This window comes from Lagenorhynchus albirostris, chromosome X, assembly GCF_949774975.1.
Source record: "Lagenorhynchus albirostris chromosome X, mLagAlb1.1, whole genome shotgun sequence".
NCBI lineage: Eukaryota > Metazoa > Chordata > Mammalia > Artiodactyla > Delphinidae > Lagenorhynchus > Lagenorhynchus albirostris.
The window spans coordinates 113692614-113719506 of NC_083116.1; the positions used below are offsets into that span (position 1 = coordinate 113692614).

The 26893-nt window shown below is 41.1% G+C and overlaps 1 protein-coding gene and 1 pseudogene across 1 annotated transcript in view; one reads left to right on the forward strand and one right to left on the reverse strand.

Annotated features, from left to right (window-relative positions):
- PHEX (phosphate regulating endopeptidase X-linked) overlaps positions 1-26893 on the reverse strand; it is a 196724-nt gene that overhangs the window by 37683 nt on the left and 132148 nt on the right. Inside the window, exons 14-15 of the mRNA XM_060137789.1 lie at positions 20189-20292; positions 10559-10617 (exon numbers count right to left, since the gene is read on the reverse strand). Coding sequence (XP_059993772.1) covers positions 10559-10617; positions 20189-20292 — 163 coding nt within the window. The remainder of the gene's footprint in view (positions 1-10558; positions 10618-20188; positions 20293-26893) is intronic.
- Positions 17255-17805, forward strand: LOC132513987 (small ribosomal subunit protein eS19-like; annotated as a pseudogene).

A 26893-nucleotide genomic window follows, 5' to 3' on the forward strand; every position in this document is an offset into this window, starting at 1 on the left:
CTGTAGTCAGACTGGAAACATGTTGTTTCCGTGTTTGGTCAGATTTAACAAGATGGGAGACCTCCAACTTTCAATACCAGTCTTCAAAACCCAGAGCACCTGCTTCTTCCCTTTCTCTCCATCAAACTTTTGAAAATTTACTAATACCCTCCATATCCAAGGGTGGAATTCAATCCTCAGTTGGTTGAACCTTCGGATGAAACCTTTAGATATGGAGGGCCAACTGTATGGTGCAAGGCAACTCAAATTCCATCTAAATTTGGGAGCAGTTCACTCAAATTCAGTCTCTCTTTTGACTCCTTTGAAGGAAGTAGCATTATTTGAATTTGTTCAGTTAGGATCTCTCCAGCGGCCTCAGGGGCACAAGTGGCACAGCCAGGGGCCAATGACAAAGTAAATTCAGTCCAAAAGAAGTTGACAGCGGGGAGGTTCTAAAGGAGAATCCAATGGGCTTGAGAATGTGTAGGCCAATGTGCACACTCAACTGTTTAATTAAATCTGTTTCCATATTTGCTGTAGGTGCTTTCCCCAGAGAGGTACTTCGGTTTTCCATTGAGTGTGTATCACTATGGGTGTTTGTCATACTTTTATTGAGGGGCTGACTGTATCAATACATTGTATTATATTATTAGTCTTGTCAAATAACAGAATGTTTGGTCTTTTGCATGGATTTATTGGTGTATTAATGTGACTTTATTCTAGTACATGTCATGACAGTTATTTTCAAAAGCATTAAGTATATGCTTATATTACTGAACTAATCCATGTATCAATCTACATTCCAAGGCTTACTGCTGATGTACCATCTTAGCAACATTATTATACTTCCTGGTGAGATTCACCTGTAGTTAATTCTGCTGACTTGTTTATTTTATTTGTCCTGCCCAATAGCTCCAAGTTCTATAGTTCACTAAGTGAACATAGTTTATGACTCTAATTTTAGAGATGTTAATATATTTAAATACCATCATAAAAACTACTGGGAGAAGTTTGGTTTGGTTATGATGATGCAACTTCCATAAATAACCAGTGACCACTAACATTTACTGAGCACCTATGATGTTCCAAGCCACTCAGGTAAGTTTTGAACATACAAATGTCCTCAAAGAACCTACAATCCAGTGAGGGGGAAAGGACGTAACTAGAAAAAAAATTCCATTTTGCAAAATCTAAACAGGAAGGTGAACTGATACCAAAGCTCTCTAAAAGTGTATTTTTAATTGAAATGTCTTTTAAAGTCAGTAAAGAAATACTGGATACACGGGAGTAGACGCATAGGCGTGTTTTGGAAAAGGGGTTATCTGTACACGTGTGTATGCTAATGGGTAAAAAATTTGTAAGATCAGTAGGGACCAGAGCTTTCAACAGGCCCCCAGTTATTTCGGTGCATCTCCTAGTTGAGACCCACTGGCTTCAATCAGAATAAGGATTCTCAACCCCAACTGTACATTAGAATCCCTCGGGGAGGTTTTTAAAAATATACCCATGTCCAAGCCCCTGCCCCAGACCTATCAAGCCACAGTGTCTGGGATGGAGCCCTGAGCAGCAGTATGTTTTCAAAGTTCCCCAGATGATTCTAATATGCAAACAAGTTCAGAAACCTTGGTTTAGGAAAAATAACTGATGTATATAAATTAGCCCTCCTGTCTCATCCTCCTCTCTTCACTGCTCCTCAACACTGTGCTCATAACATATGACTAGATATTTTTATTATAATTTTGCAGACTATTCTTTCAAAACTGAAATTTTACACGGCTTATAAATTATGATTGTACAAAAGGACAAAAACAGTTTTAATTGCAACTGCTTTGGAAAATCCAGGATGAATGCTCACTCTAAGAGAGAATGAGTGTTACATCTTATTCAGGATTAGTTCTTATAATCAGATAAGCCAGATACCATTCTTCTAGAATCTAGGGGGCCATCAGTAGGGACATGGAAATTGCTGCAGTTACAAAGCACTTTTGGTTATGTTTTTTGCTGTAAAGGGATTTCATTGTCATCTCACTGCTAAGATTAATAGTGGCTTTTTTTTCAATTTGGCATCTTGCAGTAATTTGGTGAATGCCAACCCTCCCCTTTCCAGAAAATATCAAGTTCTAACAGCTGTGACTCATGTCAAGGGATCCAGCAAGATGCCCTAGCCATCTGCCGGCTTCCTGCAGGTAACCTCCTGCCACCAGATCTATCAGCCTAGAACTGACGAGCTGAAAGCAGCTTCTAAAATCTGCCCTCCGTCTTGAAATCTACTCTTCGGGCTCTTCTATTCTTTTCCTGCCAGAATTACCTCCAGGCTGCAACATAGAGAACCCCTTCTTCTTTACCAGCATAACCAACCATCCCTGTCTGCCCAGGCCTGAAGGGGCTCCTGGGATGTGGAGCTTTCAGTGCTAAAGTTGGGACAGTCCCAGGCAAACCAGGACAAGTTAGCCTCCTTACCTTTACCCAACCAAGTTTGACCTCTTTTGCATTTGAACTGCAATTTTATAGCTCAGCAGTTCTCGAATTTCAGCATCTAGTGGAGGTTTGATGGTTAAAATCTTCTTAAAACATAAATTGCTGGGCGCACCCCCAGAGTTTCTGATTTGGTAGGTCACGGATGGGACCAGGTAAAGCCCATTTATCACAGGTGATGCTGATCCAGGGGCCACACTTTGAGAACCACTATGCAGCTCAGTATCTCATACTCTACTCACGTACCAACAAGTCCTTTCATGCACACAATTGCTGTCCTAGGTATTCAAAACTGACACTAGAGAAAGTGATGTTCAGTCCAGGCCTGGGAAAACAGCAGATGCTCAACAAATGCCTGTGTGGGGTCACTGAGCCATATCTGGGGGTGAGATAATGGTCTCAAGAATGAAAATGTGACTAACATTTTCCCCTTATCAATTAGACCAAAAAAAAAAAAGAAAAAGAAAAAAACTGAGTCTCTATTCATCTCCTCCAATAGTATCTTTACGATGCCTAACAGTATCTTTTACGATGGTAAAAGAAACCCATCTCATCTATTGTTAGTGAAAATATAAATTGGTACCACTTTTCTCAAGAGAAGTAGGATAATATATATTTTTAAATCCCTTAAATTGAGCATACCATTTGACTCAGCAATTCCTCCACATCTAGGAATCTACCCTAAAGAAGAGTCTCAGATTTGCACAAAGACTTAGCCGCAAAACTCATCACAGAGTTTTGGGGTTTTTTTTAACAATAGTGGAACAGCCTTAATGCCTTTTGGTAGGAAATTAAAGAAAGTAAGGTGCTTTTATATGGTGGAATACTCTGCATGGTAACTTAGAAGAATATGTGACAAATGAAAAAAATACTTGTTACAACTTTCAGTGGGAAAAAACAGTTTAACTGGACGAGTCCATAGTTAATTTCAATTTTTAAGTATGTAGATAAACATAAGTTTGAGAGAGATTCAACAAAATTATTAACTGTAGCTATTTTTAAATTATGATTAACTTTAAAAATATTTTTAGCTTATCTAAAATTTTCTAGATTTTCCACAGTAAATGTGAACTACTTTTGTATTAAGGGTCAAAGACAATTGATTTTTTTCAAGGGAGGACAAGTGAGACTGTGACCTTCAAGACCAATTAGTGAGACTGTTCCCTGACTCCCTGGCCATGGCTCCTTTCCAGCTTCCTGATGCTCTGCTCACTTGGGCTCACAGCCAGGTCGCTCCCAGTGTGTGTCCCACTCACCCCCCACCTCTTGAATCAAACTGACCCTGAAAGCCATTCTGTGCTTTCTGCTACCAGCCCTGCAGCGAACCTGCCCAGTCCTCTGCCTGGAAACAGCGTGCGTCCTGCCCCACGAGAGTGTTTTCACAAGTGCACAGCAGGTGGTAAATGCGTCCCTCCAGGCATCGGTCCTGGGACTCAACAGTTACAGGAATGCCATGAGACTGCAGGGCTTCCCACTGAAAGGCAGCTTGTCCCTCGGTGGCACTACCCAGAATGTCATTCTCAGCCGCCTCCTTGGTCGGGCCTTAGAGACATGGGGCTGTATTAGGGCGTCCAGAGTCCTTGACTAGACCAGGACAAGAACATCTGAAAATAGTTGTAGCAGGTGTCCCACAACCTTGCCAAGTGCATCATGTGGCAATTCTGCAAACTATTTGAACTTTGCTCATGACTTAACTTCAACTCACTTAACAAATTTTTTTTAAATTTCAAGGTAAATTTTGTGAAGGACAACGTTTTGGGAGAGTAGCTCAAAATATTCTTGTTAAGGTAGCTTATGAAATCTCTCAAATAACGTCCCCACCCCATCGGAATCCAAGGATGGAAGGAGATCACGGGCATAGCCAAAGGGCTTGCAGAGAACAGCACTCTTAGAGACGGCAATAATCAACTGCTGCTTGATGCGACAGCCCTTTAAGACATGAAATCAGCATGACCTGGAGACCGCCTGACCTTCTGATCCTCATCCCCTGGCTGTCCCCACATCCCATAATATCTTGTTTCCATACCAAACAAACAATCCCCCACTACACGGGTGAGGGCAGAATATAATGATTACTCTAACATACAATTATACCATGCTTTCAACTTTTTCACAGTGTGCTCACATGTATCATTTCATGTAATTCTCACATTTCTTATCTGGCACTGAACAGTGTAGGCTGAAGACCTAGAGCACATAATCAGAGAAGCTGGGTTATACTCCCATCTCCGCAACTTACTAGTTGTGTGCTCTTTTGCACGTTACTTGGCCTCCCTGAGCTTCAGTTTCCTCTTCTGTAAAATGACCCATAGTATCAAGCTTATAGATAGACCTACTGAAGATTAGAGACAACATATGCTAAAGTATCCAGCACAATGCTTGGCACATTAATGGTTCTCAGTGAAGAATGGCTGCACAGCGCAATTATGCTCTCCATTTTATGGGAGTCCTTCAAAGCATCAGTGGAAAAGTTGGGAAACTACCTGTATTATCACTACACAATTATTTGAGAACAATCTTTTGGGATTTAACTTACCCATTCCCTATTTCCCCTCACCGCTGCCACTGCCTAGGTTTAGACCCTCCCCATCCTTCTCTTGAACCACCTGCCAAACTCCTAGCTGGCATAGGGGGTCTCAATCTTTCCCGTCTCCAAGCCATGATCTTCCAAGCCATGATCTTTAAGACTAAGACCAAGGAACCAAAAATTAAGTTTCCTGCCTCTCAAAGAAAACTATACCAGTTCCCTATGGCCTGTTCCTCAGTATGGCTTACAAGGTCCTCATCTACTTTTGCTACATTTCACCTCGCGTCATGCCTTCTGCCCCATCCCCCGTCTACCACATGCAGTCTGTGCCCCAGCAACTGTGAGCATCTCACCACCCGTTCCTGCTCCATGCTCCGCGTGTGTTGCCTTTGCACCAGCCATACTTCTGCATGTCCCAACCTACCTACTTTGCCTACAGAATTTTTCTCCTTTCAAAGCCCACTCAAATGCCATTTTCACCGTGAAGCCAACCTTCACTCCCCTAGATAATTAACACACTGCTCCGTGGCTCCCAGGATGCACTGCACAGCCTTCTGTTGCACACTCACCATGATGTCTTATAAATGACTGGTAACAAGTCTGTCTCTCCCTGCTTCTCAAAAGCAAGGAATCCTAACAGCTAAGATTTATTGACTACCTACTACAAACCAGTTTCTCTTCCAAGCATTTTGTATATATTATCACCTTGAATCTTCACGACAACCCTATAGGATAGTCACTACTATTATCTCCATTTTATAGATAATTAAACTGAGGCTTAAAGAAGTTAAGTAACGTGCCCAAGGTTGCAAGTTATCAGTGGCCAAGCCAGGGTTCAAAATCAAAGCCCACACTTTTGCTGCTATGAACATTGTGTACATGTCTCCTGGTGGGCATCAGGATCCATCCATCTTATCAAGAGTGGAATTTCTGGGTGATAGGAGACATCAACAAACTGCCAAATACTTTTCCAAATGAGTCGTAATTGTTTAATGTACAAAAATATTGTTTTAATGTATAAAACCTTCTGAGAACAAAAGTTCAAAATACGCCCCTCCCACAATCTTCATATACACGCTGTGTATCCTGTGACAGACTGGCTATCCCAGGCATTAGTGGCGGGCGGGCCAGTTTTTGATATACAAAACGCTGACCTTGACAGTATGCTGGCACTTTTCAAATTGATCTTGTTAAATCCTACCAAAAACTCTGTGGACTGGGTAACCTCAACATGTGACAGATGAGGACAAGAGGGGTCAGGAAGGAGAAACACCTTGACCAAGGTCATACAACTAAATCAGTGGCACTCAAGGTCTCCCATCGAGCTTATGTCTTCCTACTAAAAGCAGGAAGACCTGGGACTTCCCTGGAGGTCCAGCAGTTACGACTCCGCGCTTCCACTGCAAGGGGCACGGGTTCGATCCCTGGTCGGGGAACTAAGATCCTGCATGCCACGCAGCATGGCCAAATAAAATAAAATAAACGCAGGAGGACCAGCTTTGCATTTATCACAGGGTTAGGGAAGCACAAGCTTAGGCACCAATAACCTCAGCTCCTTGTTTTCCTGTTTAACCACCTTATCAGGTCAAATATAATTAAATTCTGCAACAGCTCCTGAGTATAACTCCCCGTACAGCAGACTTAAATCATCATTATTTCACACTACACTCTGTGTCTGAAGACATTGCTACCCAGCTTGACAAGGGTAGAAAAATAAGAAGCTATAACCACCCTGCAAAAATCTAACATTGAAAGATCACCACAAATCATAGGGTTTCACATATAGGCATGGATTTGCCAAAACAAACAAATAAACAAACAAAAACCCTACAGGTTTTTCTATTTTCTACTCAAGTCTCTACTGCATTCAGAAGCTGACTTAAATGGCATAAATCAGAAAATGATAATGTGAACTGAATGAAATTCTCATAAATCACGTTACTAAGTATAGTTACATCTTAGATGTGAAACCCAATTAAACAGATGGCCACATGCTGTCAGAATCAGCCCCTAATCAATAAAGATGTTCATTTTAGAAAATCACCTCCATTTTTCACTTCTTCAGTGAAGCAAAAAGGTGGTACTTGGCGGCTGGGGGGAGTCCCAGGAAACCCAGTGGGGAAATGTATAAGGAACTCCACCTGTCTTAATTTACAGTCCGGAAAATCAGAAAGGAGGGAGAAAAAAATGTCACCCACAGGATTCCTTGTCATCTTGCCTGGGAATGCAATTTACAATGAGAGCAAGCACTGGTCATTAGGAAAACAGAAACAGCTTGAATCTCTTAATTAAAATACTGCTTCAAATTGTTCATTCCAAACCCCCTCTGCTCATGAGCTTTAGAGAAACCACTGGGTTACCCTGAAATGGCTGCTCCCTCAGTAAACCTCTGATAAGATCAGCTCTCCCCAGAAAGAAACAGGCTGAGCAGGGGTGAATCCTGGAGGCAGGATTTAAACCCCCCAAGAGCAGTGAGTATTCACTGACATTGGATAGCCAGTGTGGAAGCACTGCTGAGGAGTCTACCTCAGTGCCTTGTTTAGCATAAGAACTGATCTATTACATTCACCAGATTGATGAAAATTTTGTCTACCAATGCCAAGAAGTGATGAAAATGAGAGCTGGTGAAAACACTTCTGTACTTTGGAACACTCACTCTGGAAAACATTTGGTGTCATCTGGTAAAGTTGAATATTTGCATACTCCACAAGCCAGTAATTCTACTCCTAGTATATGCCCCGAACACTTGTTTCAGGGGACATGTATGAGAATATTCAGAGCAACGTAGTTCATAATAGCAAAAACTGGGGGAAAGGGGAACGCTTAGGTCTGTAGAACAGATAAGTAATCTGGGGTACAGTCACACATGGAATGTTACAGAGCAGTGAAAATGAAAAACCTACTGCCACATGCTACCTGGATGAATCTTAAAAACATGTTGAATGAAAGCACAATTGCTTAAGATTGCATGCAATATAATACCATTTTTATTATGCTAAAAATAAGTAAAAATAAACAGTATATTGCTTAGGGATACATATGGTTTAAAATTTATTTTTCAAAATACAAGAAAATAATAAACACAAAAATCAGAATAGTGGTTACGTAACTGGTGAGGAGGAGGAAACTGAGGAGGAGCGCAGACAGAGGCACTGACATCAGGAACGTTCCAGTTCTTGGACAGGTGGTGGGTTCATAAACGTATATTTATTTTCTCATATGTTTTCTTATATACTTTGTAACTTTATGTGTTCTAGCATGTTATATATATAATCTTTTGCATGTACAAAGTAAACCATTTTCTTTGAAAATAGATAATTTAAATAATTTTCTATCACCCAGTAAGTTATTCCAATTGATATCGGTATAATTCGTGTTATATAAATATAACCTATATTATTATAAATAGTATTTATAAGTAATATCTAAAATATCATAATTTCCCATTAACGCAGATTACTTTTCAACTTAGAGCTATAGAAAAGCATCATGTTGTATATTTTAAATATATAAAATTTTTATTTGTCAATTATACCTCAATAAAGCTGGGGGGGTGGAGAAAGCAATGGTATTTTTATGATAATAATGCACTGCCAGCTAACTGTTTTCCTGTTCACTACTCTCCCAGACCAGTCCGGCAGAGGCTGCCGTTCTCCAAGGTGGCCACACGAGGGCGACTCTAAGAAGGTGTGCCTGCTGGGAGTGGGCTGTCCCCTCTGGCCAGGGAGTCCTGTCAGGATGAGGGCCAGCACAGAGGACCTACCACAAGTGGGTAGACAGGAAGCCTCACTGAGAAGGTGTCATTCAAGCAAAGATTTGAAGGAAGTGGGAGCGCGAACCACTTGGATCACTTGGAGAAGTTTTCCAAGGCAAAGAGAACCCCGAGTACAAATGCCTGTAAGGAAGAGTGTCTCCTGCTCTAGGAACAGGAAGGAGGTGAGCATGGCTGGAACAGAGGGGAGATAAGGGCAGCATCCTAAGAGGCCTCGGGGCCATTTCAAGTAATTTGGCTTTTATTCTGTGTGAGATGGGACGCTGATAACGGGTTCTGAGCAAAGGAGGGACATGAGATGACTGAAGGACATCTTAAAATGGCTGTGATATTATATTTAGAATAGACCAAAGGGGGATAAGTTCAGAAGCAGGGAGGCAAGCGAGGAGGCTATTACAGGGGTTCGGGGGGAGACGGTGAGGGCACAATCAAGGGGAGCAACTCCTTATAAATTCCATCTCCCGCGCTCAACAAACAGCTTAGAGACATGCTTAACACCATGAGATTAGAGGTGCTCACCACACGAGGGAGTGAGGGGCACCGGAAGACGTGCAGCAGCAGCCCCCCTCCCACAGCAGGTCACTGGCAGCCTGCACTCGGGCTCTGTCATTCTCGTCAACGTCTTCAGGCTTTTACATGTGGATGTACCTCTCGACAATATATAGAACTGTTCTGCATGCTTTTGAACTCTATTTATATGATATCATACTCCACATATTTTTCCAAGTTTTTTTTTTCACACACACAACCTATTATTTGTGAACTTCATCCACGTTAATACATGTCGCTCTGGTCACTCATTGTTCGCCACTGTCTGGCATGCCCTTGTGTGAACATGACACATTTTGATTCATTCTCCCTTGGAGGGCCACATAGGTTATTCCCCTTTTGCTGCTATTATAAACAACACTGCTGTAACCATTCTCACATGGGCCTCCACATGTGCGACTTCTCTAGGGCACTGCTTCCCCAACTATGTTAGACTCACCTGGAGGGCTTAATAAAACAGTTTTCTGAGCCCCACGTCCAGGGTTTGTGAACAACAGGTCTAAGGTGAGGCCCAAGATTTTGCATTTCTAACAAGTTCCCCTGGGACTCTATTGCTAATAATCATGGGACCACACTTTGAGTAACAGCATTAGTGCACATGTCAAGAGCTCAAGTGACATTCACAGACACGCGTGCCCATAGTTGGCTTTTCTAGGTGTTGCCCAATTGTGCAGCAAAGTGGGTGGACCGATGTACATTTCCACCAGCAGTGTGTGTCCCTGTCGCCAACATTTGGTGCTGTTAGATTTTTAATTTGTGCCAATCTGACCTTTAATAATTTTTAACTTATCATCTTAGTTATAATTATGTACCTAATACATGTAAATAAAAGAAACTCAAGACTTTACATCCTAGGATTAATTAGAGCACTTCAAAGCTTTTCTAACAGCCTCTAAATTCTCCCCAGCTACCTGATCGTTTTTCCCATCAATCCTAGTAATAAATAAAACAAAAATCAGTAAGACCACTATGAAAGAAAAGTGGAAGCTTGTTCCTTTTCATGGCCAACATCACTGCAGTTTTATTTACTGTAACTGTTTTCTTTTTAACTTAATGGTTATATAAAGCTTTTTTAAAAAAACTTATAAGGTAATGAGGAAAATTGGACATATGGGTAGGGAAACAAACTTCCTTCACCAACATACCTGGTCACTGCTGGGAGGAAATAAAGAGTGCCCTACTCTTAAGTCACAGTCATGGAAAAGTTCCATCCATTTTGTAGCACATTAACAAGGAGACAAGGAACCAGTACTCACGGATCTGGTTGGTGGATGCGCTGTAGAAGGCATTGACAGTCGTTGGATTTGTAAACCACCTGTAGACAGAGAAACAACCACCACCAAGTGATCATCATTATCCAGGCAGGAGGGCAGTGAAACACATACAATGTGGCGGGATTTATTAGCAAATAACCAGGGAACAATGGGGAAGCTCAACACGCAGGGAAATTATCACCTCAGTTTAGGGTTATTGCTCTGCTCAATGAACAATCTCATCCTAAACTGAACATGCCTGGTTATTCACTGTTACTAACGTAATGTAAAAAAGCACCAGGGCTTCTGAAACAGCTTTAATGAAAAATTCTAGAATCTAAAGGGATCTCCCCACAGATGGAAACACAGCAACAAGCTGATGTTTGCCAGGCCCTGTTCAATGGGTCCATGGGACAGCTGAGTTTTCCATGCTGCATCACCTCTGACCTGTCCATTAAAGGTTTGAGATTGGTGACAACATAGAAGTCCATGTAAAGAGAGATAATAAAGCACAACCATGGTACCTAGAGGGTCTGCCTGCTCCAGTAGAAAGTTTACTGATTTAAGCACCAAAAGATCTAATGGCTCATCCTGCCTCTATCACTAACTAGCCGGGTTGTGGTGGAAAAGTGGCCTATCTTCAGTTTCAGCTATAAAACTAAGCTATGGCATTAAGATATCTTGGGAGTACCTTCCAGCTATGAAGAGTCTACACTGCATTTTAAATGCACAGGAAGTGACTTAGATCAGACTCAGCAAATTTCTTCTGTAAACAGATGGTAAACATTTAGTCATTTCATGGACCAAGAGGAAAAATCAAGGACATTATATAGGTACTTCCATAGTGAGAGAAACTTTTCTATAAAATTTTATTGATGAAAGTCAAAATATAATAATCTAGTACAGGGCTTCCCTGGTGGCGCAGTGGTTAAGAATCCGCCTGACGATGCAGGGGACACGGGTTCAAGCCCTGGTCCAGGAAGATCCCGCATGCCATGGAGCAAGTAAGCCCGTGCACCACAACTACTGAGCCTGCGCTCTAGAGCCTGCGAACCACAACTACTGAGCCCGCGCGCCTAGAGCCCGTGCTCCGCAACAAGAGAAGCCACCGCAATGAGAAGCCCCAATACCACAACGAAGAGTAGCCCCTGCTTGCCACAACTAGAGAAAGTCTGCTCGCAGCAATGAAGACCCAACACAGCCAAAAATAAATAAATAAAATAAAGTTCCCTTTAAAAAAAAAATCGAGTACAATTTTTGGTAATTCAGGCCTAGTAATGAGAAGAATGAAATTCCTTAGGGGCAGGAGAACGTTATGCTTTGAGGTTCAAAGTTAGTGCTTCCTACCATCAAATCAACCACAGACATTTATCTCTAAAGATCACTCTTAGCTCATGGGCTGTACAAAACCAGGCAGCAGGCAAGATTTAGCCCTCAAGCCATAGTTTGCTGACCCCTGACTTAGATGCCTGTGAGTTTCAGGCACTGCTGTTTATGATTAAAACCAAGCATTTGTCTTAAGCTAAACTGCTCAAAATAAACTTCTGTAAATCCTTTTCAGAACAATCATTTTACCAATTTATGTCTAATAGAATAATGTGTCAGACTGATAATTTATGTCAGACTAACATGAAACTGGTAGGAAATCCAAGTGTGGATTCTAGTTGGTCCACCCATACCTTCTCCCCTTATAAAGAAGCCCATGACTGTCATCCTATTATTATCACTAGTAGTAGTAGCAGCAGCAGCTACCATTCACGGAGCACTTACCACGTCCTACGCACTTTCTAGTCATAGGTTTTCCCCATAGAAACTACAGGAATTATTAGCCTATCTCACAGGAGAGGACAATGAGACTTACAAGCATTATATGCTCGCACAAGGTCTAGTCTGTCTGACTTCAAACCAGTTCTCTTAAGCATTATATTATACTGGAGACATCACTGGAAATCAAAACAGAGTGCCTCCTCTTGTCAAAGCTGAAACCTGTACTCACTTCCATAAAATGTATATTCTTTTCCTTCAAATTTAGGATGAGTATTTCAATAAATCCTAATGTTTGACACACATTTACTGGCTGGCTTACTTTTCTGAGGAGAAAAGTACAGGGAAAGCACTTTTATTGCCCTAATGTCACTACCTGTAGTAGGTAATATTATGGCCCCCCCAAAAAAATGTCCATGACCTAATCCCTGGATCCTGTGAATATGTTACATTACATGGCAAAAAGGACTTTGCAGATGTAATTAAGGTCAAGAAGCTTAAAATAGAGCAATTATCCTAGATTATCCCAGGTTGGCCCAATCTAATCACATGAGTCCTTAAAAGTGGGGATCCTTCTCTGGCTGGAATCCTAGAGATGCAACAGGGGAGAAAGTCAGAAGAGATGCTGCAGAACGGGAAGTCGGAGAGATTCCAGGGGTGAGAAGGATGTGACACGCTGTGGCTGGCTGTGACATGCAGCTGCCACGTGCAAGGAATGGGGAGAGAGTCCTCTAGGAGCTAGGAGTGGCTCCCAGCTGACAGCTAGCAAAGAAGTAGGAACCTCAGTTCTACGATGAGAATCGAAGAGGATTCTTCCCAGAGGCTCCTGCTAAGAGCCCAGCCAGCTGTCACCTTGACTTCAGCCTTCTGAAGACTGCAGCTGAGAGCCCAGCCAAGCCATCCCACGTTTCTGACCTACAGAACGGTGAGGGAATACATTCGTGTTGCTCTGAGCTGCCGATAAGGCTGTGGTGATTCATTACAGCAGCAACAGAAAACTAACACGCAAAGAACCCAGCATTTGTTATGTCTGCTCTCTGGGTCAAGAGGGGAGAATCCAGGTGCCTCTCAACATGGCTTCTAAATGACATTGGACTGAACCATAGTATGTACCAAAGATGATGTGTATTCCTAGAGCTCATCTCTTCTCTTCCCATCCCTCCCAACTCCCCTCCCTTTAGCAAAGAATAAACTTTCAAAACATTAGGCTAAGAGCCATATGTAGGAACAATGCTTCTAACTTCTGACGGACAAAGGCAGACAAAACAAAGAAATCAAACAACCAGATGGAGCCTGATGGGGCCTCTGAAGTTTCAGCGAGAATTCCTAAAACATCTTATACAAGATGCATGATCTCACCTTTCCTGACTTCTCAGAGCTCCTGCTGGCTCTAGGACGTGTTTGGAGCCCTGATTATGCCCAGAGCTGATATTAAGTAGCTGCACTAACAGAGCCTACCAGTTGTGGATGCTATTATTTCTTCTAATTGGACAGTTCCCACACCAAGCCAGCCGTTAAATATCTTGTACATCTCCCTGATTATATCTGAGTTTATTATATATTTAGTTTTACTATTCTCTAACCTAAGCCTACCTGTGCTGGTTTTAATACGTGTTTGTAATTTTTTTTACACTCCTCCCATTAAGAAGTGGACTCTAAATTCCTCTCCCCTTGATTATGGGCTAGTCTTGGTGACTCACTTCTAAAGCATAAAATGCAGTGGAAATGACACCACGTGACTTCCAATGCTAGGCAATTAAAGGCAATACAAGTTCCCCCCGGTAAACTCATATTTACCCTCCCTCCTTCTTTTTCAGGAAACTTGCTCTTCAAAGTTTCTGGCTCAATCAGCATGCCACAAAGAAGCCCAGTACACATGGAGAGGCCTAGTGGGCCTTCCAGGCAGCAGCCAGCACCAACCACTAGACTAGGAGAGGAGGCCTCCCATGTGACTCCAGTCCCAGCCACGATCTGACTGAAACTACATGCAACGCCATGAGCAACAACCACCCAGCTGCGCCTAGTGACCACCAGAACCGCGAGAGAAAAATGAATAATTACTGTTGCTTTAATCCTCTAACTTTGGGGGTGGTTCATTATTACACAGCTCATTACAGCAAGAGATAACTGAAACACTGAAAAGCTGGCTGTCCACAGATTAAGTCCTACCCAACGGGTTGAATTTTCCCAGAAAAATGTTTTATTTGCCCAACACAATGGCTTTTAAAAGTACCGAACTGGAATTCCTTTAAATGAGGCATGCAATCACTAGAACTGGAATTCCTTTAAATAAGGCATGCAATCACTAGTTCTCTATGGTCTCCACCACTCCCTATCATTTACACTTGTCTAGGTCAACATCTGTTACCTGATTGGGCTGTGAAGGCATATGAGTTTGCACAACTTACCTCCCAACAAGATTTTAAGTTCCTTATGGGCTAAGACTATTGTCCAAGTGGTATATGCTGAGCAAAAATTCATTAAATTGGGCTTCCCTGGCAGCGCAGTGGTTGAGAGTCCGCCTGCCGATGCAGGGGACACGGGTTCGTGCCCCGGTACGGGAAGCTCCCACATGCCGCGGAGCGGCTGGGCCCGTGAGCCGTGGCCGCTGAGCCTGCGCGCCCGGAGCCTGTGCTCCGCAACGGGAGAGGCCACAGCAGTGAGAGGCCCGCGTACCGCAAAAAAAAAAAAAAAATTCATTAAATCTATTTAAATGAATGTATTGCTATGTATACATCTACTTAGATAAACAAAGAGTGTCATTCAAGTGCTTTAAATTCTTTTTATTATGTCTTTAGGGTGTTCCTGCAGTCTGTGTTTGGGAAAGGATTTAGTAGATAAGGTAGGAAGAGGTCTCATATAAATTTCAAAAACATATGGAGATGAAATTATACTGGACAATGGATACATAAAAAGAGTGTGATGATGAAATGCAATAATCTAAAGCAAAAGACACTGATACCCTGATTTCTTTGGACCATATAAAATAGATATACATCAGGCTAAAGTTTTACATTTTACCTATTAACTCTTAAAGATAGTCTAGGGAATATGGAATGGAAAAACCGTAGAGTATTTATTGCTTTATTTCACACATCCTGTAGATTGTATCCATCCCATTCCATGCTGTAGATAATTCTGGGCAGGACCATAATTTGTATAGACATTTGATGTATTTTTACATATTTTTCAGAAGATAGAGAAAAAAATCCAGGCATGTTTGGTCACAGTAGAATGAGAGTGAGTTAATAGGGAGGCTGGCTTAAAATCATTTCTGTCAAAGAAAGAGGATCCTGAGGGAAAGAAATTACTTTTGACTCAAGCTGAGCAGTGAAGTAAATCCTCTATTTTTAAGCAAGCTGATGAAGTGACAATTCTGAGAACCAACCCCTAAATATGTACCTTCAGGGATGACTACCCAATTAATTTCATTCTTGCTGACATTTCCCATCGTGTTAGAAACTTCTTAATGCACATTAGTGCAGCTAAAATGGATTCCATGAGAATGAAACATAAAGGGTGTTTATCTCCTATACCCACAAAGAAGCAAAATGTTATTTCAGGGCTTTATGGAAATATAACCAGGATGTGCTGTTCAAAGTGAACTAGTGTAGTGGAGCTACTCCAGAATCATCCTCATTCGATTAACTCATGAATTTTCAGACCTAAAAGATGTCAATTAAAGTCGATGGGTATCATAAAGCTAAAATTCCCCACAGTGCCTGAAAAAGGACCCACCTGAAATTTCTTCTAAAAAAATGACTATCACATCACTTTACCATGCAAAAAGAATCTTAAATTTCCTAACATTGCTTTCCCTGATATAGACATATGGTCTGAGGAATTACTAGCATTGCACTGATTTTCATTCCAGGAGAACTCTTCCAGAAATATTAACCAATTTAATGTCCTTGTGAAAGAGGTATTTGTTTTCATTGACAGAGAAAAAAAAAGACACAAGTCACACAGTTTGCTTAAGCCCACAGTCAGCCAGCACTTTTCCAAGGCATAAATATTAGAAATAGTCAAGATCATTAGAATCTTACAGCCCATCAGTATTTTAGGATGATGTTAAAAATGACACATTTAGGAGCTTTTCAATTAGCAACCCAGGCCTTGCTACACACCCAAATGAATAATGACATTCTGAAATTAAAGAATTAACTTGGCAGCGTCTCCAAAATAGAAGAATCCCTGAGAAGACCCTGAAAGTTCACAAAAATACTGGTGCGAAGTTTGAATTTTTCACAAGTTGCAAAGAGAAGAGTTTGAACTTATCTGAAGTAGACCTGAAAGGGCAGGATGATTTACATACTACATGTAGATGCTCACTGAGATACTGGAAACTATCTGAAGTCATGAGATTTGAGAAGCTGGTTTTAGAACCCTAAATCTAAAATTTCTATTGAGTAATTTAGGCTTGGAATGAAACAGGCAAGATGGACTGAGAGATACTGTGACGAGAGGAGAACATCAAGGACAATGGGGCAGGTGGCTTCACATCAGCTCTCTGTCATTGCCAAAGAAGTTCTAAAGCCTTCTGCTTTCTTCCTTTGGGCTTTGGAGGGGAGTCACGGATAGGCCAGGGGAATGGCTCAGCTTTAGGCCTACTCCTTAAGGTCAAACACTTTTAACTTACTCCGTAGGTGCATATTGTAAGAAGATTTGAAGGGCAGAGGGCAGGATGGCTAGATGGGACCCATGGCTAAGAGGGAGAGGCGGTAATCACAGCTTAAGCCAAGGGAGGGTAAAGAGCCTAGAGTTTTTCCAGAGGCCAGAACAGAGGAGGGAGTTGGAAGAGGGAGTAACGAGAGACCCATAGGGCATAAAAAGAGCCAGCCAAAGATCTGGAGACCAGAATATCAGACAAGGTGAAAACGTGGGCCATGGAAAAAAAAAAAGGGCCATGGAAGTCAGGCTTCCAGCTCTGACACTATGAAAAGGTCAACAAATCCTTTCCATAAAAGCCAAGTATACCTTTCCCCTGGCTGGCAGCTTGGAGGCCGCAGGACGCCTGGAGTTACTGTAAAAGACGGGAACCAGCGGGAGTTCGTCAGAGCTCTGGCAGCCTTCCTCAGAAAGTCCGGGAGCTGCAAGTCCCTGAATGGGTGACGCTGTCAAGCTGGCCAAGCACAAAGAGCTCGCTCCCTATGATGAGAACTGGTTCTACACACGAGCTGCCTGCACAGCACCTGTACCTCCAGGGCAGCGCTGGGGTTGGTTCCGTGACCAAGATCTATGCGGGGCGTCAGAGAAATGGTGTCATGCCCAGCCACTTCATCAGAGGCTCCAAGAGCGTGGCCCGTCGGGTCCTCCAAGCCCTGGAGGGGCTGAGAATGGTGGAAAAGGACCAAGATGGGGGCCACAAACTAACACCTCAGGGACAGAGAGATCTGGACAGAATCACTGGACAGGTGGCAGCTGCCAACAAGAAGCATTAGAACAAAAGATGTTGGGTTAATAAATTGCCTCATTTGAAAAAAAAAGTATAAAAATGGACAAAACTGTCAACGAACAACCATTTTAGGGCCCTGGGAATTGATCAAAGGCAAGCAACACATTGAAAAATGTTTAATTTTGAAAAACTGCTACAACTTAAGAGGAAGTAGAACAGGAGTCTGTGGCCTTCTTGCCTGGGACTACTAGCCTCTCTCCCAGCTCAATCAGCAAGAACTTATTTTGTTAGGATAGGGCTGGCTGGAAAACCAGCAGCTTTGCTGCCGCAGGGAGTGGAGGTAAAAACTTGCAACTATGCCAGCCGGAAGTGATAAACCCGGTAGAAAACAAACGAGGACAACCCACAGCTTTGTGAGCCTGCAGTTACAGCTCCCATTGGGGAAAGTGACAGATCAGCCAGCAATTTAAAAGGGAGACAGTGGAACTGAAAGAGTCATAGAAGGATGAGATCAGCTCTCCACACATCCCTGGCTGACTGGGAAACTAGGCATGTGTACAGGGGAGACTCAAGAGAGCCCAGGAGAAAGTAAACTCCAACGGTGACTGGGAAGGGCTGGTGACTTTGATTGCACACCCAAGCCCCACGCAGATCAACTGGCAGAGGGCAGAAGCCCTACAGGTTCAAAGTGTCTGAGCACAAGCTCTGCCCTGATCCCTGGCTGAGGACTAAGCTATGCAGACTCAGGGACAACCTCCATGAAGTGAGGCTAAAAAATAAAAATGATGATTTAAAAAATGAGTAGACATCTATGGCCACATACTGTAGCAGAGACAGATTCTACTGTGTTAGTCCAGGAAAGTTACTTTTTAAAAAGCCTCAGAAAAATAAATCAGAATCCACAGTTGCTACAATACATTATCCTAAATGTCATTTTCAACAATGACAAAAAATGATGCTGGAAGAAAAAGTGTAAAGAAAAGCGATCAATAAAAACTGACTCTGACTGAGCCCATATGTTGGATTTAACACACAAAGACTTGAAAGCAGCAACTGTAAATTAGTTCAAAGAATTAAAATAAACTGTATTCAAACAATTAATGGAAAATATGAGGACAATGACAACAAAGAGTCGTAACAAAGAAATAGAAACTATTTTAAAAAAAACAAATGGAACTTCAGGAGTTGAAAAGTGCAATAATCAAAATGAAAACTGTATTGATGAGTCGCCAGCAAATTTGAGAATACAGAAGAAAGAACTGGTGAATTTGAAGACGGATCAATAGAAATAATCCAATCCGGAGAAAAGAGAGACCTTGGAGAATTGGGTCATATCAGAACAGAGTAATACCAGCAGGCAGAACAGAAAGTAATCTAAACCTGAGCTGAAGAATTTCTCAGTTGTAAGCCTCTTGTTCATTTTGTAAAATGGGGATAATAAATAGTACCTACACCTCACAGAATTGACTAGAGGATAAAATGAATTAAAATATGTAAGTCACTTCCTGGAACATTATAAACACATAATAATTTTTAGTTGCTATCATCATCATCATTCACACTTTGCTAGGGAAGAAAATCATGACTGGCCCTGACCCCAATAGTTCCTAGTGAAACTTCCCTACCTGTAGGAAAAGTTCCTACCGCTTGCTGAAAAGAGGGATATAAATCATAACTGCTACTGAAGGAAAATAATAGAGCTATCAGTTCTTTGACACGCATTACCTAACAAAGATCCTATAGTTACTTCATAATCACAGGCATACCTCAGAGATTGTAGGTTCAGTTCCTGACCACCATAATAAAGCAAATATCACAAATTTTTTGGCTTCCCAGGCATACAAAAGTTATGTTTATACTATATGGTAGTCTGTTAAGTGTGCAATGGCATTATATCTAAAAAAATGTATATACCTTAATTTTAAAATACTTTATCTCTAAAAAATTCTAACCATCATCTGACAACACAGTGTTGTCACAAACCTTCAATTTGTAAAAAACGCACTGTCTGCAAAGTTCAATACAGCCAAGTGCAATAAAATGAGGTATGCCTGTATACAATTACTTCTACATTTGTAATCATACTTTACTTTTTAAATATTTGGTTTTTAAGATATTCAAAAGTTTCTGCCTGAGTGTGAAATTCTAGAGAAATTTGCTTATATATATATTCATAACAAGATCTAGAAATGATTTGAACATTTGCATCTGAGTAAGCCTTCTTTTTATATGTGTTGATGCTAGGAGTAGGGCAGTCATAATTAGACTGAACAACTGATTCATATAATATCAGAAATAAGAGTGCCAAAACGTAACACAAATTTTGCCAAACAAAAATAACTGGCAAGCCAGCTACTCTGACTTGAGGGGAATTACAAAGTTTGATCTAAAGAAACTCTACTTCCCACCAACATATTTATCTATTTCACTTTTTTTTTCTTTCTTTCTTTCTTTTTTTTATTTTTCTTACTCACTCTGTTTTTGGAACAGCTTTTCTCAGCCAGAAGAAATCAGTCTGTGCTAAATACTTGCGGGTTTGCAGGACGTTGCCGAAGTAGTCAGATTCTGAAAACTTGACCTGAATAAAACAAACCACGACCATCACTGTTCTAAGTGCAGATAAAAGATGGCTCTGAAAAAAAAGACTTCAGCGCACAAATGAGCGCGCAGCGGAGACGCTGCACTCCTCACATCATCTCTCAGCCATCACCGGTTAACCCAGTCTTCACAAAGCCATGAAATTTAATCTCGCCATGAAATTTAATCTCAGTGATTTTCTTTTAAAATAAAAAGCTCAAAAATCAATACGGTCGTTTCTGGATGACAGTAAAAAACGAGCAGCTGCAGTAATTTACAATGCATTTCATTTGCTTTATAACTGAAAAATCTACTTTAGCCTTTACAGAACATATTATCTTAGGTTTGAAATTTCTTCGCCCACATGAGTCCTTGATCTTTTCTAAAAATGTGTACTTTATTTATTTGTCACATAGGTTCTTCTAATAACATTCAGTTTATTCAGCTGAAACCTCGTTTAGTTCACAGATGATGATTTAGTCAAATGTTAAAATCTAATTTACTGTAATCAGTATTTGTTCATGAAGGAAAAAAAATGAAAGTGATTCAGACTTACTTTCTACCCTAAGCACAATGGAGTCACTAGAATAGTTTGATTATTAATTGAAATTTTCTATCAACGCTCAAAAAATGCTCTGGTCACTGAAGATTCATGAAATTACAGAGGCAAATCATAGATTATAGCTCGCATGGAAAAAAAGGAAGTTGATGGCTCACAACAATGTTGTCTATTAAAATAGGGAGAAATACATAATTGATTCTTGAGTTCCTTTTCTTTTTTTTGGAAGGAGAATGGCAGACAGTTTTAATTCTATAGGCACTCTATCTACAAAAGTAGCAATACTTAACCTAAACATTGTAAATAATATCCATGTAACAGTAAAAGCAGTGGTTTGTAGTGATCCCTACTGCTTTGGTTTTAAAATATATTACTGTGGCAAATAAAATTGAAAAAATACACATTTGAATGAGCAAATAACCGAGAGTAATCATTCTTATTAGCTGTAATATTTTTGTAAATTTAAGCCATGATACTCTTTTAAAAGCAAAAATTAAAATATGGCAAATGAAGGTATATGAGACCCACAGGCATCACACTACAGATATGAATGAATATACACAACTTGACAGTTACAGACTTGACAGCAGCCTATGTGTTGGCCAGTGTCTCGCTCAGGTTTATCTCTTCCCTAACATATCATGGGTACTCATTTTGTCTGCAGAGTAACTTTTGTTAATGACTCATCTTAGCAATCTTTCCAGGGGACCGGGCCAAAATATAAAGAGAAGAATAAAATAACTAATGGCACAGAGAGAAAGGCAGGAATGAAAGTATCAATTCCTGGCATCTTCGGTGTTCTCCTTGGCCAACAAGTTACAGAGATGAGACTTCAAACTGTCCCTCCCTCACTCCTCTTAGGGGAGGTGGCTGATGAATAAATCGTGGTATAATCACATAATGGAAAACCACACAGAAGTCTAAATAAATGGTCTGTATGTGTGAACATGAAAGAATCTCAAAAGCAATGCTGAGTAAATAAGACAAGTTGTAAGTATTAGAGAATTTAAAATTTTAAAACTTATAAAACAATACTATATGCTGTTTATGGGCACATACCTATGTAGCAGAAGCATAAAGAAATGCATGGGAATGAGAAACACTGAATTCAAGAGAGCGTATCTAGGGAAGGAGACAGGCAGGGAAGAAGGACATTAGGTCAAGGAGGACTACACAAAGAATTTCCAATGTATCTGCTTTATTCATTTAAAATGTGTGTGTACATGTATACAGCTAATATGGCAATATGTTTAATACTTGTTAAGGCTAGAGGTGTTCAAAATACGATTTTACATACTTTTCTGATGTTTGAGATGCTCCATAATAAAAAGAAATCTTACAATCGATTGTATTTTAGGTAGATGTTTATACTCAGCCTCAGAAGAAAGAGAGTAAGCTCCTTGTTTTAAGAAGCAACCCTAACTAGCAATTCTAATGTGTTCCCGGATCACACAGTTTAAAGATGTGTCCAGTGTTCAACCTTTTTTCAGCTTTTGCTCCGAAGACAGCTCTGCCAGAACTTTCAGAATATGATTGTAACTGACAGAAAATTCAGATACGTTCTTGGGTTCAGAGCGTGCTCCAGAAAATGCTCCCAAAGGAATTTCCTTCAAAAATATTAACTTTTTTTAGACGCAGACGTAGAGAATGGACTTCAGGACACGGGGAGGGGTAAGTGTAAGCTGGGATGAAGTGAGAGAGTGGCATGGACATATATACACTACCAAATGTAAAATAGATAGCTAGTGGGAAGCAGCTGCATAGCACAGGGAGATCAGCTCGGCGCTTTGTGTCCACCTAGAGGGGTGGGATAGGGAGGGTGGGAGGGAGACGCAAGAGGGAGGGGATATGGGGATATCTGTATACCTATAGCTGATTCGCTTCGTTATACAGCAGAAACTAACACACTATTGTAAAGCAATTATACTCCAATAAAGATGTTAAAAAATATATTAACTTTTTTGTACTATCAATGGGGTCAGTTGTTACTTCTAGAAGAGTCTGCTAATAGTGGTACTTTCCTGTTCCATTCGAAAACAAAAACTTGACATTCAGGTTGTTCTACAGACATTAAATGGAAAACCACCCAAAAATTTCCTAAAGAAGAAGAGTTCCAAGTCTAAAAATACTTTACATAAATATGGTCCTACCATAGCCATGAAAATGGTCATGGGGAGCAAAACTCAGAGGCAAGAGATTACAAATTTGCCAACATCTTACCTATGTTTAGAAGGATAAATTTTAAATTGTTTTAATTATTAAACTGAGCATATTTTCTATTTCTTAGCCTGGTTCAGTTAATCTATTTCATTTATTTAATGGACATCACAGGTAACAGGGGACAATTTTTACTTTTTCCTGTAAGACAGGTTAAGTGTTTGGGAGTAAGAAAGGGCCAGACGCTGTTATTCCCATATGACAGATGGGAAACAGCGATGGAGAGATTATGGAACCTGGCCAAGTCACACAGTCCAAATCATTAGGCTCCTGCTTCAGTGTTATGTTCATTGGTCCTAATAAGAAAACTGGTGATTCAACAAAGAGAGTACAGGAAAGGAGGAGGAGAAGGTAAGAATTACGAGTGGGAGGAGAAGTAGTGATTAAATAAATCAGGGTACAGTTTACCAAATACCAGACAGCTGTTAAAATAACGGTAATGAAGGCTATGGAAGACAAGGACAAAACAGTATGTTAGCTGTAAAGGTCAGTATACAAAATTATATATAAGCATCAATTACAGCTATACAAAAATAGATAAAATAATACACTAAAACAGAAGTACATACTATTATGTTCAAGTACCAACATTCAGGGACTTTTTCATTCCTTTTCTCTATTTTTCAAATTTTCCACCATGTGATAATACTTCGATAATTTCAAATATTTCAATAGGGCCTTGAGTGAGAAAAAACTATGAAACCTAGCAACCATCGGGGAAGTTCTGCTTGTTGTAGAGACAGCAACAAGAATGAATGTGCATGAATATTTTAGAACCACTTGTAATCTTCAAAAAAAAAATGTTTAAACTGTGAAAGCGACAATAATTGGCTCAGAAGTCTCTTGTCCTTTCAGTTACTGGTGAAAATCTAGGTCAAGTTGATAATGACTTTCAATCAATTCCACCTCCTGACTTTTCAATTGAGTGACCTTTGGGGAATTAATTGGGGCTCCCGTGTCATTTAGCTGTCCAGATCATAAAATTTAGGGGAATCTGACGTTCTCTTTGTGGAAATCCTATCCTAGATGCCTAGCACAAACACAACAGACTAAATGGAAGAATAAAGCTATTACCCTCCCCAAAGGTGAGGAACACATAATAAGGGCAGAACAAGGAAATGTGTTCAGCTTCTCTGTAGAACCAGTAAATACAACTTGATAAGATACTACATAAGCCAATAGGAAGTATAGATTCTAGAACACTTTTTAAGCTAAATCCATTTAAACATACTCAGTGATATATCCAAATACCTCTAAGAAAGATTTTATTTTAGGCACCCAAAGAACTCTGAATACTTAATGTAATCCAGATTTTAGAATTATGCTTTCCCTTATTTAAATAGCAAAGTCGGACTTCCCTGGTGGCACGGTGGTTGGGAGTCTGCCTGCCAGTGCGGGGGGCAGGAGGGTTCCGGGCCTGGTCCAGGAGGATCTCACGTGCGGAGATCCTCACGCGCGGAGATCCTCACGCGCGGAGGGGCTGAGCCCATGCGCCGCAACTACTGAGCCTGCGCTCTAGAGCCCGTGAGCCACAGCTACTGAAGGCCGCTCGCCTGGAGCTCGTGCTCCTTAACAAGTGATGCTGCCACGGCGAGAGGCCCACGCACCTCTATGAACAGCCGCTGGCTACAACTGGAGGGGGGTCCTCGTGCAGCAGCGAAGACCCAACGCAGCCAAAAATTTTTTTAAAAAGTATTTAAATAAAATAAACATATAAATAGCAAAGTAATACACAAGATTGCTGTGTTTAGATGGCTTCGCCGTACGTAGTATGTAGTATACATATATACACACCTACATATGGGGTGGTGTTCAAAATGTTTAACAACCTAAGTACACAGAACACTGTGGAAGATACAGTTCCCACAGGCATTCACATAAGGGTGACTCTGAGGGAGCACCAACTAGCACACCAACCAGGAACCAGATGAAACCAGATGCCCTGCTGCCACCACCGGGGGTAAGGGGAGGTCTTGGTCTGCTGCGGCCAGTGGAACACAAAGATGGGACTTCGTGTCCCATCTCCGTGTGCGGGAGTTACGGAGGACTGGCTAGAAGGCCAGTGGGCACCAGTGCACCTCCCTCCAGTGCCCACTCTTGCTCTCCATGGTCATGGGGGGTCAGAGATCACTTGAGAGAGCTGGAGGCAATGCTTCATTTTGTTTTTTTACCAAGTAGTACAGAATTATTTCAATATTTTAACAACTAGTTTTTCTGGAGCATTCCACCTAAATATCACCTCACTCTTGCATAGCGGCAGCAGCACTCTCTGTCATTTATGCACACAAAAAACATATACACACATAAACACACAAGTGTTCCACTAGCAAGAGCAGACCAAGACCCGCCCCAAAGAATATTATGGGGGTTCACATATTATATACATATCTCCATGCGCATATTTATGTTGATGTATGCATCACTCACCAGAAACATGGATCTTTTCTGAAAAATTACCCACATCCAGTTCTCCTAAGTAAATGGAGGCCAGCTGTGATTCTGACTTTAGCTCCTACTGCAATTTTCCATTGGTTTTCACAATGAGTGACGTGCCTAATAGGGTCAAGTATTTACCTACTGTCTCTCAGATACATGCCCACCCTTTCACTCCGTTCTATAATATAATGCTAGGCTGTGAATCTGAAAACCATGTTTCCCAGGCTCCACTGCAGTCGGCTTCCTGCCAATAGGAGGCACTGGCGGAAATCCGCAGGTGGCGGGGGGGGGGGGGGGGGGGGAGGAAGGATGCTGTGTTTTTTCTCTTTCATTCCCTCTCTCTCCTCTTTCTTCTTCCGACTATGACTCTGGAAGAATCTTCAGCCCCTCTTCCACAGGCCCAGCTCTGCTCTGGAGTGGCAGTTCCTCATCTGCTCTCGAAAGCAATGGTACCACCACCTCCTCCCTTTTGTGTCCCTAGACACAGGGGTGGTAACTGCTTCCTAAAAAAGTTATTAATCTCTGGTTTACCTCGCCTTCCTGATTTTTGCCTTCCAACCTATTTCCTGTATTATATCTCCTCTCTTTGAAATACCTGATGCAGTGTGGTTTTCCTGGCTGATACAGAAATCTTCCCAAAATTGGTATCAACTCACTCTTGCATCTGTCTCCATCAAAGAACAGTGAAGGTACACCTTATAAGGTTTGTCTGAACATGGACTGATGCCTATCTTTTTAGGCTAGCTAACAGGCTTTCCTGCATGCTACTGGGGGCTCACATAAAGGGCACATTCTTTTTCTTGTTCTTTTCAAAGACTACAGAAAGACTGTTGTTCAGCAATATTTTACTGGGTATCTCACTTTACCCTGTCATCCTCAAAAGAGAAAAAAAAATTGTTTTCTAATTCTTTATATCTGCCTCTAAGTTCTTTTCCATTTTCTCCTATCTCCATAAGAGCCCAACTTGAGTTTTCAGCCTTTCCCTTGACCTTCATCTAATCCATTCTCCAATCTCTATCCTCTTTCCTTTTGTGTGTGTACCTGATGAATCACACCTTCACTTGCATCAAATAAAGTAAGCTGTTTTTCATTTGTAACAGCCTGTCATGCTCAGAGTTTGTATTACCAGAAATTTCTCATAAGCCCAACAGTAGTCCTTATCTACATATTCCTCAAGACTGAAAACACAGTCCCACTGTGTATCAGCAGTACTTTAGTCCTTTTGCTATTAACCTCGGTGACACTATTACTATCACATCAAGCATCCTTTACCTATTTTCCGGTTGGGTTTTATTCGTTTTCTCTATCAGTTTCTGATCATGAATGTATTTTTACTTCATGTATTTGGATTTTTTTCACTGTCTTTTTTAAACTGTTAGAAACTCTTGGG